At 42.3% G+C, this 21,598-nt stretch overlaps 2 protein-coding genes across 9 annotated transcripts in view; one reads left to right on the top strand and one right to left on the bottom strand.

Annotated features, from left to right (window-relative positions):
* Positions 1 to 6,770, bottom strand: part of hsf4 (heat shock transcription factor 4) — a 100,568-nt gene extending 93,798 nt beyond the window's left edge. The window contains exons 1-2 of one of the 4 annotated variants that reach the window (XM_068049644.1): positions 6,506 to 6,770; positions 6,215 to 6,273 (exon numbers count right to left, since the gene is read on the bottom strand). The gene's annotated coding sequence lies outside the window, so the exon portion shown is untranslated. Of the gene's footprint in view, positions 1 to 6,214; positions 6,277 to 6,505 lie in introns of all 4 variants that reach the window. The other 3 variants (XM_068049642.1, XM_068049643.1, XM_068049645.1) reach the window with 3 other exon arrangements.
* A 326-nt stretch (positions 6,771 to 7,096) lies between these two features.
* The window catches only part of tradd (tnfrsf1a-associated via death domain), a 41,271-nt gene continuing 26,769 nt past the window's right edge, over positions 7,097 to 21,598 (top strand). The window contains exons 1-3 of one of the 5 annotated variants that reach the window (XM_068049648.1): positions 7,102 to 7,152; positions 17,489 to 17,700; positions 21,449 to 21,593. In XM_068049648.1, coding sequence (XP_067905749.1) covers positions 21,458 to 21,593 — 136 coding nt within the window. In that variant the 5' untranslated portion in view covers positions 7,102 to 7,152; positions 17,489 to 17,700; positions 21,449 to 21,457. Of the gene's footprint in view, positions 7,153 to 17,488; positions 17,701 to 17,750; positions 17,908 to 21,448; positions 21,594 to 21,598 lie in introns of those variants that run through there. The other 4 variants (XM_068049649.1, XM_068049647.1, XM_068049650.1 and 1 more) reach the window with 4 other exon arrangements.

Here is a 21,598-nt window from a genome sequence, read left to right on the forward strand (position 1 = left end):
GTCTCCAGCAATCCGGGTGCCACTTCTCTTTGTGGCAGGTCAGCGCTTTTCATACTGTCATTTGTAACATTTTCAGATCTTCACTTACTCAAACAGCTTGATGAATCTCAGTCACTCCATCCTCAGGTAAGCATAAGTAATGCAGTATACTGATGTTTATTTCTCTTGCCATTTCCAAACTTGAATCTATTGGCACAACTTCATCATTGTCTCCCTTTCTGGCAATGTTGGTATAGTAGACCTGTTTAATGTGTCAGCAAGAAACATCTCCTTGCCTCTTTCATTGATAACTTTATACCTTTGCACATTATTCTCTGCAGCTGTTTGATTCTTTTTCAACTTGGTTTCAAGTGGTTTGTGATCACTTTCCAAAGAAGTAGCATTGTAGTTTCTACAAACCAGAAATAGTGGTGAAGAGTTCTTTTTCAATTTGACCATTCATTTTCCTCCATTTTTATTAGAAACCTTGAGGCATTGACTATTTTTTGCGAATGAGATGTGATCCTAAATCTTTTTCAGATGTGTCACACTGTCAAACTTATTTTTCGTGATACCATTGCCGGTTGATTAATGACTTTCTTAACCACATTTGGACACTTCTCATGGGGATCATCCTATGGAAAGTCATGTTCTCTCTTCAATAGTTCACATCAAGAAGTGCTTACATCTGGGCAGGTCTGAACCCACTTAACTTAGTTAGTTATTGCAAGGATTTTCTGGATCCCTCATTTACAACATCTGGTTATAATCCATCTTCAGAGAGCTGAAGGACCATAAACTTCACTTCTTTTACAGCTAAACATAGCTTTCCATCTGGAAACAGTAGGAAATAGGACATTGGGATCAACTTGGACCGAGTGCCTTCTAATTGTTCATTGTATATTCATTGTGTTTAATTGTATACAGGTCATGGGCATTAACTGAGGATTTACTTTTGCTCCTATAAACAGCAGCAGACTGGAACTGTGGTGGCTAGGTTTGGAGGTGCATGTTTGTAATGTGTATCTGTGCAAATAAAGCTTATAAAAGTGTGTAAAGACTGTGTGACGGAAACTACACCTGCCAAAAATGAGACATATTAATTTTGTCACATGGAATATTATTTTTGTACTGTTACTGGACTTGAAATAACTTGTTTAAAAAGAGAACAACAGTGGCTGGAAACAGGGCTGCACATTTGCATTCTAAAAGACAGTTGCCTGAAGACGACATTGGGAGTGCCTCCCTAATTCAATTAGCCAAATGGATTTTTGATCAAGAGACATTGAATGTGTAAGAGCCAGAATTCCACCAACCCCCCCCCCCCCCAATCCAATTGAGTGTGTCTGCTAAGCTTGGGGGAAATCCACAAACCTCACCGGAGAGGTTGTTCCAAATAAGGGGCTGGTCACATGACTAGCCTGCTGGCCAACTTGGAGTTGTTTTTGTTTCAGATTTCCAGCATCTGCAGTATTTTAATTATATTGGAGTTGTTTGAATTGTGCTCACAGAAGAGTTTTGAAAAGAGACTGCAATTTGAAGACAAAAGAGAAGGAAGGTCTCTCCCTCTCTCCCAAGCAAAGTTCCAGGGACCCAAGGAAGTAACTCAAGCCTCAAGGCAGAATACCAGTGAAGCAAGTTTGAAAGTGTGCACTTTGAAAGTGGGCCCCAACGAGAACTGTAAGACTTAACTTCAAAGACTTTACATCAAACCCAAAGCCAGTAACTGAACTCCAGCTATTACTTCAAACCTTTCCCCTTCTTTCTCCTCCTCCGTCTCTATTTGCATGTGTGTTTATCGCATATGCATGCTAGCGTGGTTGCTATTTTTAGTAGTTTTAACTGAATTCGAGTTTTAAGGTTAATAAACTTACACCTTTCTTCTTTAAATCTGTGAAAACCTGTCTGGTTGATTTCTTTGCCATTACAATTAGAGAGCAGTGAGCAAGGACTCACTGACAGGGAAGCTAAAGCACGGTGTTTTAAAAGTTAAACCCTGTTATGGCCAAACCAGGAAGAGGCGGCTTAGACCCCTTTCTCTCCTGGTCGTAGCAACTGGCTCCAGTTCTATCCTCACCACCTGGCTTTCTGCATTAGAACATGGTATCAGAGAATGGTTACATTAAGGTTAAGGTTGGAACTAGAAAAAAAAATTTAGACAGAAAATTAAAATCCTAGTAGCCATTGTGAGAAATAGCAGAAAGCAAGTGTAAATTGTTGTGGTACGATTACCCTCCAATGTTTTCGGAGACTGAACCATATGGCAAGTGGAAGAATGCAGTGGATATGTGAACATGAATTACACCCCTACCAATGAGGAAACAAGGTATGGCATGGGCACTGTTACTTCCTACTTACAAGAAGTAAAATCATAAGTAAAGTACTTTGTGAGATGGATGTCCATCAGTTGGATAGAGATGAAGGTTTAGATCCTCTATCAGAGTTCATGGATGAAATCTACCAGAAAGATCATCTGATAAATGCCAATGAAGCATGGTAGAAATTTGACAGACTTCAGAAAGAGACAGAACTGCATTGGAGGCAGTTCAGAGGAGGTTCACTAGATTTATTTCAGAGATGAGGGGTTTGTCTTATGAAGAGAGATTGAGCAGTTTAGGCCTTTATTCTCTAGAGTTTAGAAGAATGAGAGGAGATCTAATTGAGGTATACAAGATGATTGAGGGGATTGACAAAGACATAGAGAGGATGTTTCCTCTGGTGGGGCAATCAAGAACAAGAGGTCATAGTTTTAGGATAAGAGGTAGCAGATTTAAAACAGAGATGAGGAGAAATTACTTCTCTCAAAGGGTCGTGAGTCTGTGGAATTCACTACCCCAGAGTGCGGTGGATGCCAGGACATTGAGTAAGTTTAAGGAGGAGATAGACAAGATTTTTAATGAGTAATGGGTTGAAGGGTTATGGAGAATGGGCAGGAAAGTGGAGTTGAGGCAGAGATGAGATCAGCCATGATCGTATTGAATGGCGGAGCAGGCTTGAGGGGCTGAATTGCCTACTCCTGCTCCTAGTTCTTATGTTCTTATGATAGCCAGTCCAGTGAAGAATATATCATGTATTGTAACAGTAGAAAAGATTGATGAAATTCATCTGGGGGAGCCCTGAATCAGAATGAGGGTTTAAATTACTGGATTGTGCTAAGGTGTCTCATATGCACAGGCAACTGGTTCTAACTACTCTTCTATTCTCAGAGAAGGAGACCCTGTAGGATCTGATGGCTGCTGCCTTAGAAAAAGTCCTGGGGAACAGTCACTCCCTTCAGCCTTCAAGGGAAAAATGAGACATTCCACGGTGACACAAAGAGTAGAGGACTCAATACAATGGAAGGATTAAAGACAGACAGAATGGAGGATGAAAGCATCTTTAGCAGATCTGCCTATTACAGCAGAAGACAAAATTGGAACAAAAATAATGGGTGAATGAATGCCAGGAATGCCCAAGGAACAGTCGATAGGAGCTTCAAGTGTGATTTGAAAATTCATAATGTGATGAACTGCCCGAAGCGAAGAGACAGGATCCTCGAAATGACACAAGAAGAGAATTCTGAGGAAGAGAATGAAGATAATGATGAATTATACTGGTCACAGGAGTTTTATTCTTGTAATGAATATGTTAGTTGCAAACTGTAACCGTGCAGTGCTAGATAGTGCTTGCATTTCAAAAGTGTGTGCGACAGATACCTTGAAGTACTATGTAGTGAGGAGCGACACAAGGTTAAAGAATATAAAGTATTAGTGGGGTAGTGCAAAGATCAGTGCTTGGGCCACAGCTGTTTACAATCCACATAAATGATTTGGATATGGGGACCAATGGTCATATTTCCAAATTTGTGGATGACGCAAAAGTAGGAGGGAATGTAAGTTGTGAGGAGGATGCAAGGAGGCTTTAAGGGGATTTGAACAGGCAAAGTGAATGGGCAAGAACATGGCAGATGGAATATAATGTGAATAAGTGTGAAGTGATTCACTTTGGGAGAAAAAAATAGAAAGGCAGAGTATTTCTTAAATGGTGAGAGATTGGGAAGTGTTGACGTCCAAAGAGACCTGGGTGTCCTTGTTCATGAGTCACTAAAAGCTAGTATGCGGGTGCAGCAAGCAATTAAGAAGGCAAGTGGTATGTTGGCCTTCATTGCAAGGGGATTAGAGTACAAGAGTAAAGATGTATTGCTTTAATTGTATAAAGCTTTGGTGAGACTTCACCTGGAGTATTGTGTACAGTTTTGGTCTCATCTAAGGAAGGATATACTTGCCATCGAAGGAATGCAATGGAGGTTCACCAGACTAATCCCTGGGATGGCAGGATTGTGTTAAGAGGAGAGATTGCAGAAACTGGGCCTGTATTCTGTAGAGTTTTGAAGAATGAGAGATGATCTCATTGAAACTTACAAAATTCTTACAGGGTGTGACAGGTTAATGTGGAAAGGATGTTTCCCCTGGCTGGTGAGTCTAGAACAAGGGGACAGTCTCAGAATAAGGGGCAGGTCATTTAAGATGAGGAGGAATTTCTTTACTCACAAGGTAGTGAATCTGTGGAACTCTTTACCTCAGAGGGCTGTGGAAGCTCAACCATTGAGCATGTTCAAGACAGAAATTGATAGATTTCTGAATACTAATGACATCAAGCGATACGGGGATAGTGGGGGAAAATGACACAGAGGTAAATGATCAGCCATTATCTGATTGAATGGCTGATTCTATGATCCTACTACTTGCTTTAGGTTTGGTGATGACAACACATTGAGGTCACGAAAGAGAGATGTAATTCTATGTAAAATACCTGGAGTAAGCCATTTTATAAGTATTGATGTAGTCTATAGTGAAATACCTATGCTGTTCACTAATCCTTCCATCAAAAAGACACAAATGAAACTTGACATGAAGCATGATAAGGCAATTATTTTTGGAAAGTCAGTTGATCTGCAGTTTACCCAATCAGGACACTATTGTACCCCCTTAACAAAACCTGATGTTTCTCATCAGAGTGTTAGGCAAGTATTAATGGCATCACATAAGAAGCAGAGAGAAAAGATGCAGGTGTAGCTGATGAAGTGAATACAAGAGTTTAGTGAGAAGTGCGAAATCTGTAGAAAGTATCAGAGGATGCCGCCATGTCTTATTGTAAGCCTTCCATTGGCACGTGACTTTAACGAGCTAGGTGCCATGCATCTAAAGGTGCCGGACAAAAAATGAAATATTTCCATCCTACGTCTTATAGACCTGGCAACCAGATTTAGTCTTCCTACAATATAGTGAGGACAAAAGGGTTATAATAAACAAAATCATGTAGAAATGGAAAGGGACTGGACTTGGGACAGCAGCAAAGGTTCTGACTGATAATGGCAAATTATCCGTCCAATGACGGGTTCAGAGACAAGTATGAAAATATGAACATCATGGTTTTGAATGCTGCAGCTGAAAATCCTTTGTAAAAGGAATGAGGCAGTGATTGGCGAAATGCTGCATAAAATTTTAGCTACAAGTTGACAACCACCCTGGTACAGACGGTTTTGCAAAAAATTCGCTCCAGATAGTTGGAAGATAGTATCCTATCAATTAGTTTATGGGCTAAATCTCAAATTGCCTTCTGTATTGTGTAATAGTCTTCCTGCACTAGAAAGTACTATAATTAGTTCCATTTTTTCCACCTATTTGAATGCTTTGCATGCAGGGAGATAGGTTTTCATCAGGCCTGAGGGCTGGGAGAAATGTGTTTTATAAATGCAAGTTCTTGCCTTCCTCTTTCCTGCATCATTTCTACTCCTTCCCTGTCCATTAGGCATTAAACCAAGACCTTGTCTGTCTTCTCAAGATTCCACAGCACTATTTTGAAGAAAAACATAGGTGTTCTCCCCAGTGTCCAGGCCAAAATGTATCCCTCAACCAATATCACTAAAAACAAATTATTTGGACACTTATCTCATTGCTGTTTGTGGGAGCTTGCTGTGTGCAAATTAGCCACTGCATCTTCACAGAATCACAGAATTGTTACAGGACAGGAGGCCATTCAACCCATTGTGTTTGCACCAGCTCGCCGTGTGAGCAATTCACTTCGTGCCATTCCCCCACCTTCTCTCCATAACCCTGTGCATTCTTCCTTTTCAGGTAACTAATTCACTTTTGCATGCCTCGATTGAACCTGCCTCCACCACACTCTCTGCAGTACATTCCACTCGCTGCATGAAAAAGTTTTTCATGTCACCATTGCTTCTTTTGCCAATTACCTTAAATCTGTGCCCTCTTGTTCTTGATCCTTTCACAAGTGGGAACAGTTTCTCTCTATCTACTTTGAAAAGAGAGAGAGAGAAAATGAAACGGAGAGGTACAGTACAACTGTAAATACATTTCAAAATTGGCTGTAAACTACTTTGGGATATCCTAAATTTGTTATAGAGAAGTTATGGCACAGAAGGTGACCATTCGGCCCAAGTCCATGTCTACTCTCTCTAGAGCAATCCAGTCAGTTCCATTGTCTCGCTCTAGTATAAAAGGTGCAACATAAATGCAAGTCTTACTTTCATTCCTATTCATCTTCCCTTCGTCTCTCTCACTTCCTTACTGTGTCTCCTCTTTTCACCTTCTGTCTGTCTTTGACTTCCACTCTCATCACCATCCTTTTTCAGTGCATTCTTCCTAGTATGTTTGCCTGTCTCCTTCCAGCCTTGTTGGGGAAAGGGAAAGGTTGTCAATCCTACCAGCCAAGGCCGCTGCTTGCCCAGGAGCCAATGAAGGACGGGCAATGAATGTAACCGCCAGGGGGAGGTGCGAGTTCAGGCCGGAACCATCCGAGTCTGAAATGCCCATGCGCCAAATGTCAATCCCACAACGCAAAGCGGCCCCCTTTAAAAAACATAGAGCGGTTTCTATGTCGCTTTGCATTGTGGCCTTTTTACACCTCCATTGCTACATCTGTTAAACATGATAGAATTTGACCTCAGAAAACTTACCGTTCAGACATTTTGAATGCTTGAGTACAACATTGCAAATTCCCACTTTGAATTTGCTAGCAGACTAGCTGCTCCAAAGAGTCTTTCATTCACAGAATCGATGACAAAGCGGAATAGCTGTCACATTTTCAGAGAGACTGAAGTGCGCAGGAGCAAAAACGATGTGACGCTCGGACGGAAGTGGGGCCGAGAAGGCGGCAGAGAGATCGCGGTAGGTAAGTGGGGTCGTTAGCACCGTGGGGTAACCTAGCAACAAAGTACAGAGGTGTCACTCAGGTTGTTTCAGTACAAGCAGAGCAGTGCGCTTGTTTCCAAGGGGCGGAGCGCCTGGAAATGGACTATTTTGTTTTAAGTGAGACAGGCGGAATCAGTCTGATGCGGAAGGGTTGGACTTTCCTTCTCACCCATTCCCAGTATTTATCTTTGCTTCTCGCACCAGAGTAAATTTCGCTGTGGCGAAAATGAAGGAGCGTCTCAGAGAGAGTTGCGCTTTTTTGTCTGAATTAATGGGCAGTTAAAAAAAGTAATTTATGCTCATTGTGCTTTTTATCTTATGTCTAGTTTTATTATCTCAAACTCTGTAAGTTCTAGTTTTTGGAAGGCCTGTGGCAACTTTTTAAAAAGAGGAATTTGAATGTATATAACCCTTCATTTGTCATAGAAACATTCCACAGCACTTGTTTTGCAAGTCAGCCATTTTGCACACAGTTACGTCCCACAAACAGTAATGAGAGAAATGACTACAACCTATTTATTTAAAAGCAAAATACTGCGGATGCTGGAAATCTGAAATAAAAACAGAAAGTGCTGGAAGTACTCAGCAGGTCTGGCAGTATCTGTGGAGAGAGAAGCAATGTTAACGTTTCTGGTCAGTGACCCTTCATCAGAACTGGCAGATATAAGAAATGTAAAAGATTTTAAGCAAGTAAAGCTGGGTGGGGCAAAAGATAATAAAATAGGTGTTGATAGGACAAGGTCACAGAGAATAACTGGCCAGAAGGTCATGGAGTAAAGGTAAACAATATGTTAATGGTGTGCTGAAAGACAAAGCATTGGTACAGAGAGGGTGTTAATGGACAGAAAACTGAACATCCACAAGCACAAACATGAAAAAAGCAATGGGTATGCAAAGTAGAAACAAACTGAACAAACTCAAATAAAATAAACCCACCTTATCCCCTTCCCATGGCACCTTCCCATGCAATCGCAGGAGGTGTAATACCTGCACTTTTACCTCCTCTCTCCTCACTATCCAAGGTCCCAAACACTCCTTTCAGGTGAAGCAGTGATTTACTTGTACTTCTTTCAATTTCGTATACTGTATTCGCTGCTCACAATGCGGTCTCCTCTACATTGGGGAGACCAAATGCAGACTGGGTGACTGCTTTGCGGAACACCTCCGCTCAGTCCGAAAGCATGATCCTGAGCTTCCAGTTGCTGGCCATTTCAACACTCCCCCCTGCTCTCATGCTCACATCTCTGTCCTGGGATTGCTGCAGTGTTCCAGTGAACATCAACGCAAGCTCAAGGAACAGCATCTCATTTACCGATTAGGTACAGCCTGCCAGACTGAACATTGAGTTCAATAATTTCAGAGCATGACGGGCCCCCAATTTACTTTTGTCTTTAGTTATTTTTTCTTTTTTTGTGGGTTTATTTTATTTTAGTTTGTTCAGTTTGTTTCTACTGTGCCTACCCACTTTTTTTTCATGTTTGTTCTTGTGGCTGTTCAGTTTTCAGTCCATTAACACCCTATCTGTACTAATGCTTTGTCTTTCAGCACACCATTAACACATTGTTTGCCTTTGCTCTGTGACCTTGTCCTATCAACACCTCTTATGTTATCTCTTGCCGCATCCCGGCTTTACTTGCTTAAAATCTTTTACATTTCTTATATCTGCCAGTTCTGAAGAAGGGTCACTGACCTGAAACGTTAACTCTGTTTCTCTCTCCACAGATGCTGCCAGACTTGTTGAGTTTTTCCAACACTTTCTGTTTTAACAACCTATTTATTGTTAACTCAGTTGGCTAGACGGCTAGAGTGTGATGGAGAAAGATGCTACCAGCGTGGGTTCGATTCTCATACTGGCTGTAGTAGTTCATGGAGGCCTGCCTCCTCGCCTTACCCCATGCTTGAGGAGTGGGGACCCTCAAGCTTTACATCACCAACTGTCTCTCGAATGGGAAGAGATGCCGATGGTCCTTTGGAACTATGGCTAGAGCAGCTAGTGAAGAGAGGAATGCTGGTTAGAACACTAGGAGAATTCTCTGTACTTCGATGAAGGGACCGACGGTATGGTTGCTAAATTTGCTACTGACACAAAGACAGGTAGGAAAGTAACTTGTGAAGAGGACATTAGGAGACAAAGGGATATAGATAGGTTAAGTGAGTAGGCAAAGACCTGGCAAATAGAGTATAATGTGGGAAAGTGGGAAATTGTCCACTTTGGCAGGAAGAATAAAAAAGAAGCATATTATCTAAATGGTGAGAGATTGCAGAGGGATCTGGGTGTCCTAGATGAATCGCAAAAGGTTAGTATGCAGGTGCAGCACGTAATTAGGAAAGCTAATATAATTTATTGCGAGGGAAATTGAATACAAAAGCAGGGAGGTTATGCTTCAGTTATGCAGGGCATTGGTGAGACCACATCTGGAGTACTGTGTACAGTACTGGTCTCCTTGTTTAAGGAAGGATGTAAATGCATTGGAGGCAGTTCAGAGAAGGTTTACTAGACTAATACCTGGAATGAGTGGGCTGTCTTATGAGGAAAGATTGGTCAGGCTAGGCTTGTATCCACTGGAATTTATAAGAGTAAGAGGCGACTTGATTGAAACATATAAGATTGTGAGGAGTCTTGACAGGGTGGATGTGGAAAGGATGTTCCCCCTTGTGGGAGAATCTCGAAGTAGGGGTCACTGTTTTAAAATAAGGGGTCGCCCATTTAAGACAGAACTGTGGAGAAATCTTTTCTCAGAGGGTCGTGAGTTTTTGGAACTCTGCATCAAAAGGCGGTGGAAGCAGAGTCTTTGAATATTTTTAAGGCAGCGGTAGATCGATTCTTGATGAGTAAGGGAGTGAAAGGTTATCGGGGGTAGGTGGAAATGTGGAGTAATCAGTTCAGTCATGAACTTATTGAATGGTGGAGCAGGTTCGAGGGGCCGAGTGGCCTATTGGCAGGACACTGGGAGAACTGCCATCTCTTCTTCAAGTAGTGTCATAGAATCTTTTAAGTGAGTGGGAGTATTGGGGTCATGTTACTTAATTGCAGCATGACTCTGGGACTGACTTGATAGGGTTGTTCGTCTTTTCAAGTCTCAGTTTCATAGATTCCTATGTTTTTATCTCGACAAGCAGACAAGGCCTCAATTTCAAAATTGTCAAAAGGATGAAAGGTAGTTTCTGTTAAAACTGATTTAAACCATAGTGTTCCCAATTTAAGATATTGTTTGGAAAAATTATGCATTAAAGATATTTGCTACCTGAGGCCCATGAGTCTTAGGATGTAGCTGTGATTTCTCCACATGCTGGAGTTCTTGTTTAATAGCAACATGGTTGAGTGAAGCCAGCTGTGGGGAGAATTAGAGGCTGGGATTTTGCCTCGACTAGGTAAGTCCTGACCAACAAACCATCAGGCTTTCCTCCCGACACCTTTCACCACCATTATCCCACCTCCCAACCGGTCTCCAATGGTCTGGTAAAATCCTGGCCACAGAGTTTCCCATAGTGTGCCCCAAGTACCACCTGCTCGACCAGGCAAATAAAAATACTGGATTACTACCGCCTGAATAAAACATAAGAACGTAAGAAATAGGAGCAGGGGTAGGCCATTCGGTCCCTCAAGCCTGCCCCGCCATTCAGTAAGATCACGGCTGATCTGCCCCAGACCTCAACTCCTCATTCGTGCCAGCTCCTCATAGTCCTCGACTCCCCGATATTTCAAAAATCTATCTACCTCCTCTTTAAATACATTCAGTGATCTAGCCTCCACAACTCTATGGGGTAGAGAATTCAAGACACTCTACCCTCCGAGAGAAGAAATTCCTTCGCATCTCAGTTTTAAATGAGTGTCCCCTTATTCTGTAACTATGTGCCCTAGTTTGAGATTCCCCCACTCGTGGAAACATCTTCTCAACATCTACCCTGTCAAGTCTGCTTGAATCCTGCTCGCTCTTCCTACTGAAACTAGGGTGGCAAGGAGAAAATCATTCCATGTGAAAAACTTCACGTTCGATGTCAGTCCAAAAAGAAAATGCATCATTTTACATAATAGATAAGACCAAAGGTGAGCATTTTGGATTTCTGCATTCAAAACCACTCAAAATGAGAGCTGGATGGAAATTCACTTAAGGAACCTGAAGGAAGTGGCTTGCGGGAAGCAGAAATTGTACTGTATGTCTTTGTAAACACCCTAGTTTCAAACAGAGTTGCACAATAGGCAAGTAAATGTCTATGTTGCATCAGTATTACTATAGGCAGTGAGGATTCATGTCATGATTGATATGCTATTCCATTACCTCCAATTTACAGTTATAAGGCTTGTTGGTATCTGCCACTAGACAAGAAAGCCCTTGATTTAAAAACTGCATCAACCCCACCACCAATTCCAGACATTCACTACCCTCTGAGAGAAGAAATTCCTTCGCATCTCAGTTTTAAATGAGTGTCCCCTTATTCTGCAAATCTGTATGATCCAGATGGAGGCCTGACAGCTGAGTGGAAAGGCCTCTGGATTTTGCAGGGAGAATGGCAAACAGAAATCTGAGAGACCTTGTGAATGATAGGTTGTCCAATCATTCCCCCACAAACCATAGAGAGGAAACTGAAATTTGGTGGTGTGAAAATGTTGGTTTTCAGTATCTGCAACATCTTGGTTTGTCAGAATGTCTAATGCATTTGTATAGATGAACTGTTGACCAACAGAATTGACTTTTTTTGTCCACCGTTTTAAGTGTTGAGGTAAGATTGTTGTCCTATGATTTATAACAGCAATTAGACAGAAGGAGCAAGAACCGGGATGTTTTTGCTAGGTTTACCTGATTACTTTTTTGCTGCCTGTCCAGACAAGTACCAACTCACTGGGTGCCACAAGTTGGGAGGGCTACAAAGTTAAACTTTCCCCATCATTTGCAAACAGTTTATGTACCAATCTGATGGTGAATGTGTCCGCTGACTCTGAGCCTGCTTGCTTATCGAGAAGGCAGGCTCATCACCTAGAAAGAATGTTTCGGTTGCCAGTGTGATTGGGAAGGTAAAGGCAATGTTGAGCATGAGCTTCCTTGATGTACATTGCTTTCGAGAAATCGTCTTGACGCTCCTGAGCCAATACGAAGAAAATCTCCATTTGCAATGGGGAGATCACTGGCTCGGATAATTCTGTTGAAGTGACTCTGTGAACAATGAACTTGCCTTGACTATGTTGCTTGCCAGTAGAATCTGGAGATATTTTCCTGCCTATATGATTTGACACTTCTCAAGAACAAGTTATTAGCCCATAAAGGATTCAGAACTCATGTGTGGATAAGCAGACCTGTTCCAAGATGTTATGAAACAGGTTTCTTGATTTGCTGTGCTCACCGAGATTATGTTTAGTTGTGACATAAGATCGCGTAACAGACTGAGCAGTCATTAACCCAAGCAGATATAGAGCACTGAACAACAGACTCCGTTCTGTCCTGGCACCGTGTTGTTTAATGTTTACATCAGTAGAGTACCACAAATGTGTATATGCAGATGGCATAGCTTTGGCTTTGCAAAACAAGAACCTGTCTGAAGAAACCCTAACTAGTGATTTACAGAGGATGGGGGCCTATGTCCGCCAATGACCATCACTTCAACATGCCAACTCAATAAACCGAGCCCTGAAAATCTCCTATTGTGGCATAGAGGTAAGCCATTTCAAAAACCTCTCGTAGGAGTCTCACACGATCACACTTTGTGGTATACACATCTCCAGAACCTCGGGAAGAACTAAAGAGTAGAGTCAACCTGATCCAGTAACCTACCAGATCCACATGGGGAGCAGATGCTCAAACCCTCCATATGCAATCACTCACCCTGATATATTCTACAGTGGAGCACTGCTGTCTGGAATGGCTACTAACTCAGCACTGTCAAAAATGTCCAGACTCTACTGAGAATTATCACCAGTGCGCTTCTATCAACACCAACACCCTGCCTGCATGTGCTCGCAAACACGTAGCACCACACCTAGGTCTTGAATATGCAGTCTCTGGAGAATACAACCATTACGTCAACAGAGAGATTCCAATCCAGACTAACTTAAACAACCCATCACCGACCCTTCTCAAATCTAAAAGGCCATTTTGGATCTTTGCCGAAGCCTTTCAGCGATCTTCCCGAGCCTCGATAAACGATGGCGTGATGCTTGGAAGAGCTGCAACGTTACAGATGGATTTCTTAGAGGACCGGACAGTACAATCTGAAGGATCAAACCTTCCCCTCAAACTGACCAATAATCAACCACCTCAGAACTGGCCATGGGAGATGCTGCCATCTTCTCCATAGATGGGACTACAGAGCTCCTAATCACACCCTGGAGCTCATTGTTGAACACACTGTCCTATGAGGAAATTTGCAGGCAGTCTACAAGATACACTGGAATCTTTGGCCTGGATATCTGACCTAGATATTGATATTGGATTTTTTTTTGTATTACACTATTACCAGTTGCTTACAAACACCATCTGTTTTGTCTTTGGACAACACTTCTCAAAGTTGAAGTGGAGAAGTTATTAACTTGAGCACCACCTGCTTCTGGATCCGCTGCTGCTTTGAATCTTCACTCCACTGCATATGCTGCTTGGAGGACGCGCTCCCCCAAACCGACCCTTTGATCCTCTTGGCTCCGAATCCTGCACTGGTTTTCCTGTCTTGTATCAGGCCCAATGCCAGTAACCAGTCTTTGTGATGCCTAGCTCTTTGCCCCTGTTCCACATCGCCTAAAGTTTCCATTTTCACATGTACTTTGCCTGCTAGACATAATCTAGACTGACACTTCAGTGAAATACCAAGGGAGTACTGCAGCATCGGAGGTGCCTACTTTCAGCTGAGACATTAAACCGCAGCCCTGCTTTCCCCCTCAGGTGGGTGTAAAGATCCCATGGCGTGATTCATTGGGATGAATTTCATTTGAGAGATTAGCAAAAATGAGAGAGATATCTGTGGAAAGATTGTGTTAGAGCTGGTGTGTCCATATGCAGGAGTGCTTGCCATTTTAGTGTTCATTTTTCTGGGAGAGCAAGAACTTGCATTTTGGTCAGTGGACTGGGCATGAGTTAGTCCTGAGCCAGGAATCTTTATGCACTAGTGCCATCAGAATGCTGAAGATAGCATTGAGTTAATTCTAGACAGTACGTGACCCCAGTAAGGAGCAATGGAGCTGATTGTAAATCGAAATGGGCACAATTGTCGGTGATTGTGATGCTTCCCTCCTGAATGTGTGTTTTTTTTCTTGCGAACATAGGAACAGGAGAAGGCCATTCAGCCCCTTGACTATGCTCTGCCATTCAATTAAATCATGGCTAATCTGTATCTAGGTTTCATTTTCACACCTTTTGCTCCATATCTCTTTATACCTTACCTAACAAAAATCTATCCCTCAATCTTGACAGCTCCAATTGTCCCAGCATTCACATTCTTTTGAGGGGGAAAGAATTCCAGATTTTTGCAATCCTTTGAGTGAAAAGGTTCTTCCTGATTTTGCTTCTGAATGGCCTGGCTCTAATTTTAAGATTGTATCCCCTTGTTCTTGGTCCCTTCACTAGAGGAAGCCATTGCTCTTTATCAAGCTTATTAAATCATTTTAACATTTTAAACACCTCAGTCAGATCATCCCTCAATCTTCTACACTCAAGAGAATGCAAGTAAGTTTATGCAACATATCCTCATAATTTAACCCCCTAGGCCTTCGTAACATCATTCTGGTGAATCTGTGCTGTGCCTTCTTCAAGGCCAGTATATCCTTCCTGAGGTGCAGTGACCAAAACTGAACACAGTGCTTCAGACAGTGTCTGACCATAGACAGTGATTTAGCTGGAGGCTTATTTTTCTTTGTTCACTTCATTCCTATGCTACATTTGAACAGTGGACATGAATTTGGTAGTGTTAAGTACTTTTTGGATGGCAGTACTGACTGCCCAGTTGGTACCAGAGATGGTCTTTCAGCCAGTGGGCAATGTTTGGTTCTGTTGGAAGAAGCTGTGGCTGATGGGTGGTTGATGTTCGGCACAGACTCGGTGGGCCGAAGGGCCTGTTTCAGTGCTGTATCTCTAATCTAATCTAATCTACAATTTAGCCTTTCTTTGTTCTGTTAGGGAATCATGGGCAGGCCAGACTTTGCATCTATTTATTTTGAGGGTCACAGTGAGGCGCTGCAAACATCATTTGTGCCCATCAACCATTGAAAAAGCATGTGCACACTTTGAATTATGATTAAATCCTTGAATAAGCCATTGCAACTTTTCATTAACTGTAATTTGAAGTTAATTATTTTTAAATACACTTGAAGACAGATTGATTATAAAACAACAAAGTTTGAATCAATTTAACACAGTTTTTCTCTTAACTATGAGGGCAAACTTCAAGTCTCACACTATTAACTGTCAGAGGCCCCAATGTGAGGTGAATAATCTTTTCAAAACTTGTGCCTAAGGATACCGACAGACTGTCAGGCAGATGGACATGAGCCATCACCAGTGCAAGAAGTGGAATAAGATTCATTTGATTTCCTAGTATTGCGATCTCATCCTCAACTTACAGGGCTCTTTAAAGAAACATTCCCTTAAATAGCCCATTTCACCAGTCACTGGCACTGATCACTCCAGCAGTGCACAGGGAAATACTGAGAGACTGTCGATACATTCACACAACCCCTTCCCCCTGATGCATGGGGAGAACAGGTTACATTGAAGGCAGCCCACTACGGTAATGTCCTCTTGTAACTTGTGATTTTATCAGTATTGTCAAAAATGTGTGCGAAATCGTTTTTTAAAAAAATTGGAATGATTTTGCTGTTGGGCTGAAGGGCTGCAGTTGAGTTCCACCTGACTACAGTCGATCCTGTTTCCCAGGCAACAGCTGACATGTTTGATGTATGCAGCAGGCTAACTGATAGGAGGGATCAGCTGGGTTTGAGGGTGGAAGACATTTTTGTTTTCTTTTTTAAAAGCTAGCAATTGAGTGCTGTTCCTTTTTTAAGGCTAGTTTCCGATATTTATAGTTCAAAAATATGATCTGTTCTGCACGTGTGCCATGCTCATCATGGCTCCTTATGACAGGTTTACAGAATTGCATGTTTTGAAATTATTATAGAACCAAAAGCCTTGAATGTCCCAGGTTTGTTTTGGTTTTGCCCTCCATTTTGTATCTTTTTCTAAATTAAATTCAGATGACTAGAAGAAGATTGGAGCTGGTTAATAAGCCTGTTGTTGTAGTAGTTTACAGTATGGTTTACAGTAATAGAGAGTTTGGAAAAAACGAAATGTCCTGTGTTTCCTTTCTGTAATGTTTTTATTCGACAATTGACAGGAAAGGATACCTCGGAGTCATTGCAAAGCTGCAGTTGATTTTTTAAAAAATTCAGTCACAGGTTGTCAGCATCGCTAGCAAGGCCAGCATTATTTCCCATCCCTAATTGCCCTTGAGAAGGTGGTGGTGAGCCGCCATCTTGAACACTGCAGTATGTGTGATGAACTTGCAGGTGGTGGTGTTCCCATGTGTCTGCTGCCCTTGTCCTGCTAGGTGGTAGAGGTCGTGGGTTTGGAAGGTGCTGTCGAAGGAGGCTTGGCAAGTTTCTACAGTGCATCTTATATATGGTGCACACTGCCTCTGTGCGCCAGTGGTGGAGGAAGTGAATGCTTAAGGTGGTGGATGGGGTGCTGATCAAGCGGGCTGCTTTGTCCTGGATGGTATCGAGCTTCATGAGTGTTGGAGCTGCGCTCATCCAGGCAAGTGCAGAGTGTTGCATCGCACTCCTGACTTGTGTCTTGTAGATGGTGGACAGGCTTGGAATAGAATAGAAGAATACAGGGGGTTTATATACAGGATCATGAATATCTGGATTGAGGATCAGGCTGGAACCCAGGGGCTCAGATAGTTCCTGTATGGGGAAAATGGATTCTCAGGATTCTGTGGCACCACTGTGTTAACATCATTTGCTCCCCAGCATGAGATAGCTATGAGGAATCCACCTAGAGCCAGTTACCCTATTGATGGCTCTCTGCATCCGCGGTAAAGCCTTTGACCACCTCTCTGCATGAAATAGCAACAAGACTAGGAAATTAGCTGAGTTTTATGGGAAAGTTTCTGTTGGATACTATGTGGCGATGGGGAGGTGGTGGTGGAGCTCAGCCATTTGATTCGTTGGTTTTCTGCTTTCTCTTTTAGAAGCACTTGTTTATTTCATGTTTAGCCAATCAGATAGTTGGTAGCCTGGTTATTTAAGCTAGTTGCAAATTTTTTTTAGTTTTTGGAAGGTGTGATGACTGTTGCACATCAAATAGGAGACTTGTAATTATTTTCTTTTTACACAGTGCACAGAGGGGATCTTTTGCCCTTAAAGAGGCCGTCACAATAACTGGTGCGTAAGCTGGCACGATTCCTGCAAGTGTTTCGCCAGTGAGGATAAGGAATAAAAGCTGAATTTTCACTCTCAATAGGATGGCAGTGGAATGTGGGAGAACATTTGTGTCAATGTGATACTGTCCTCCTGCTGGCAGGTGGTGCTGTGACTCTGTAAAACCAGGTATGCAGCCAAGACAATTAAGCTAATAGGTTGTTTTTTTAACATTTTTGAAATAGCTTCTGCCCATCCCGTCCAGGAGTTGTTGCAGAAATTTAGCAGAGACTTGAATTTTTCCAAGGTCCTTCCCAGGAGCGTTATCCAACAAAATTTGACATCAGGCCACATAAGATGATATTAGGACAGGTGACCCAAAGCTTGGTTAAAGAGGTAGGTTTTAAGGAATGTCTTTTAGTAGGAAAGAGAGGTGGAGGGTTAGGGAGGGAGTTTCAGAGTTTAGGGATTCTGATGAAAGGTCACTGACCTGAAATGTTAACTGTGCTTCTCTCTCTCCACAGATGCTGCCAGAATTGCTGAGTATTTTCCAGCACTTTTTTGTTTTTATTCCAGATTTCCAGCATCTGCAATATTTTGCTTTTATTCCAGAGTTTAGGGCCTTGGCAGCTAAAGTTATGGCCACCAATGGTAGGGTGAAGGAAATTGGAAGCGCACAAGCGACCAGAATTGGAGGACGGCAGAAATCGTGGAGCATTGTAGGACTGGAGGGGATTAGTGTCATGCAGGTCCCCAGCTGCCAAGCATGAGGCATATTAATTTCACCACATGAGCATTAAATTTCAAACTGTTGTTGACGTGAAGAAAAGACTTGCTTTAAAAAATTGCCAGATCTTGGCCGGAAAGACATTCGCATATTAATAGACCATGTTTGGAAGGACAAAGCAGCCATTCCCTGACACATTCAACCCGCAATGGACTTCTGAAAACCTGACGTTGAAGGTGGGGGAGCTTGCATCCCAGGTTGACTGCTAAGTTGGCCAAATACACAATGGACATGGTCAAACTAGCTAGTCACATGACTAACATGCTAGGCAACCTGAGTCTGTTGAATTTGTACAAACAGTTTGGGCAGGAAGCAGAATGCTCCTGGATTGAGAAGATCGTTCCTGGCTGGCTCGCCACAGCCTCTCCTGTCTGCCTGCTCCCATCTCTTTCTCACAAGCCTCTGAATTCACTGAAGATGCATAAACCCCAAGAGAGAAAAGTCTCCTATAGCGAACAAGATTTAAGAAGAATACTGGCCCCAACGAAAAGCAAGATGTACATACAATCAAGGACTCTACAGTGAGCTCAAAGACCCATAACAAAAACTCTTCAGATATTGCCTCAAACTTTTCTACTTTATTTCTTCTCGCTTCTCTCTCTATTTGCATGTGGTTATCGCGTATGCATGCTGGCGTGGGCGCGGCGTGCATTTGTAGGCGTTAACCGAATTAGAGTTTAAGTTCAATAAATTTCAACTTTTCTTCTTTAGACTTAAGAAAGCCTGTTTGTGCTGGTTTCTTTGCCTTACAATTGGAAAGCAGTGAACAAGGCTTCACCAAGGGGGAGCTAAAAACACGGTGTGTTTAAAAATAAAACCCTGTTACAGTAAGACCAAGTGAAGGCTGAAAGGGACCACTAGACACCTTTCTCACTTGGTCGTAACAATAGAGATGGTGAAGAGTCCGGCCATGGAGGAATTTAGCACTAGGATGAGAATATTAATTTCTATGTAATACAATGTCAGGAAGTTTCAAAATTGCACTATTCCTCGGCGTGACACAAAATCAGTGCCGACATCCATGTGGATGTTTCAAAGTGTTTTTTCAATAGCTTTTTGGATGTTTTTGTAATGCTTATATGGTGTCTTGGTCCTTCTGTTCCTCCATAAGCGAAGTGTGTAAGTTGCAGGGCTCTCCTCTCCATCTTTAAAATTGTGATTCTCTAAAATTTGAAAATACAAAAATGTCTTGATAGGGGAAAAGGGAGCTTCTCTGCTGGCAGCATGCCAGCAATGCTGCTTTTAACATGAACAGCTGAAGACACTAACTGTTGTACAGTAAAAGCTGCAGTCTGATCCTTCCTCAACCCCAATCCACCCCTGACACCATATCGTGAACGGCCAGGCACTTCTTGCGGTTGTTTCTGAGGCAGGGGACAGCTTGGCTGGTCTGCCCAGCTAATTCGAGATCAGACCGACTGAACTCTGAAATGTTTTCCCTATGGTTGCTTCACTGGTGCGCTGCCTTGTGGGGCAGTACATGTGTTTGCATTCACAGTTTGCCACACTGCGAGCTCCTGATCTCAGCTGGACTGTCAAGAATAGGCACCAAGCGTGGGAGGCAGAGGATAATTAATAGAACTGCTTTATAAAAAGAAATGCTTGGGATAAGTACTCTTTTTTTTTGTACTATAAAGAACATGCCCCAACATTCAGAGGAGGGAGTGGGAATTGCAGTTTGCGTGCTTGTTCTAACATAGAGCCCTCATTAAAAAAGGTGGAAAGAACATTGTCTGCCTAAGGCTTGAACAGGAAGCTTGGTCCATTTAGTTACCGGATGTACCCAGAGCTGGAAGGGCCTGTGAAAACATCCGGCATTATCAGAGCTTGGAGACTGAAACTGAAAATCCCAAACTGCTGTGCCAGATTTGATTTTGAAAGTCTATTCATAGATTCCATATTTCACGGGTAAAAAGATATGAGTGCGTTTTGACTTGCTATATTCATGGGTACTCATTATTGCTGTTCATTTACACCTGTCAGAGAGGTGAGTGCTGTTTGGCAGTGGTGAGCCACTGACCTTTCACCCCAGGACACCAGTTTGAGTTCAGTCTGGTCAGATGGAAGAAAGTCTTTTCCATGGGCCTTCATGTTTTCTTGTTGACTGGAGTTCAGGCAGTGGCAAGTTTATCAGAAATGGCCCATAGGTCAAAAAAATATGGTGTATATTGGTACTAAATGGATAATCTCACTCAGGTAGGCCATAGCATGGCGGGTCAGCAATGCAGAAAAGTTTACACTGGCAGTGTGGCAGGCGAGCCTGAGGTTAAGACTTTCTCCTGGTACAAATCTTTTAGCTTTATTATTTCTGTCAGTGACTGGTATTCTGGTATTTATATATAATACTGCTGTCAGTGCATTGTTTTACAATGTTTCATTTCCCATTCCTACATCTGATCCTTTCAAATTGCTGCAGATATCACATGCTCATGGGGGTAGTACCCCTGAGTAATCAGCTTCAGCTTGCTCAGGGTACTTGTGTAACCAGTTGTTAGTCTGGTAATGTGCTTGACTAAATTATTTGGGCTTGTATATGAGGTTGGTTTTGACCAAGCCTGGATATTACAGTAGCAAGCTTCAGACTGCACAGGAAATGGAAAGTGTCTGGTCAAATGGTCATGAGTCCTGTTTCTTCTCCAGTTTGACATTGAATGAAAGTTGGGACATTTCTGATATTCTGTCCTTGAGTGTCAATGATATTTATTTCTCTTTATTTATTTATATATATATATATATGATAAATGTATTCATATTTTATATATATTATAATTAAAAATACACATGTGTAAGTGGTACATTGAATAAAAGCTCAAAATATAAGTGAATGAATGCTAAGTGGACATATCATTTAAGTTTGCTTTTGGCAGAGTTTCACCAATACAACAATCTTTTTATTCTGTTTACATGAGCCTTGGGGCTAATGATATATACTCAACTGTCCAACCTTGGGCAACCGTTAGTTCTCCAGCACTTGAAGGTTTTGCCAGTGCTTGTAGTTGAATTGGCATTGGAGAAGGACTCGTATTTCACTGTGTGAAGTGCCCTGACTGATCTGTGCGCACGTTTTGACACATACTCCACTCCCTGGGCGATTTGTGTGTGAAGGAACCTTACTGGTTTGAGTAACCCTTCCTGTTTTGTCTGTTGCAGTGGCAGAGGATGGATTCTGTGGCTCCAGCCTGGGTGGGCAGTGTGTTTCTTTTCATTCACTCAGATGAGACGGATCTATCGGCCCTGTACCAGAAACCACACATACGGCTGAGGATTTATAAAGCTCTGAAACTGACTCTTGCAGGTAGG

This window comes from Heterodontus francisci, chromosome 17 (genome assembly GCF_036365525.1).
Source record: "Heterodontus francisci isolate sHetFra1 chromosome 17, sHetFra1.hap1, whole genome shotgun sequence".
NCBI lineage: Eukaryota > Metazoa > Chordata > Chondrichthyes > Heterodontiformes > Heterodontidae > Heterodontus > Heterodontus francisci.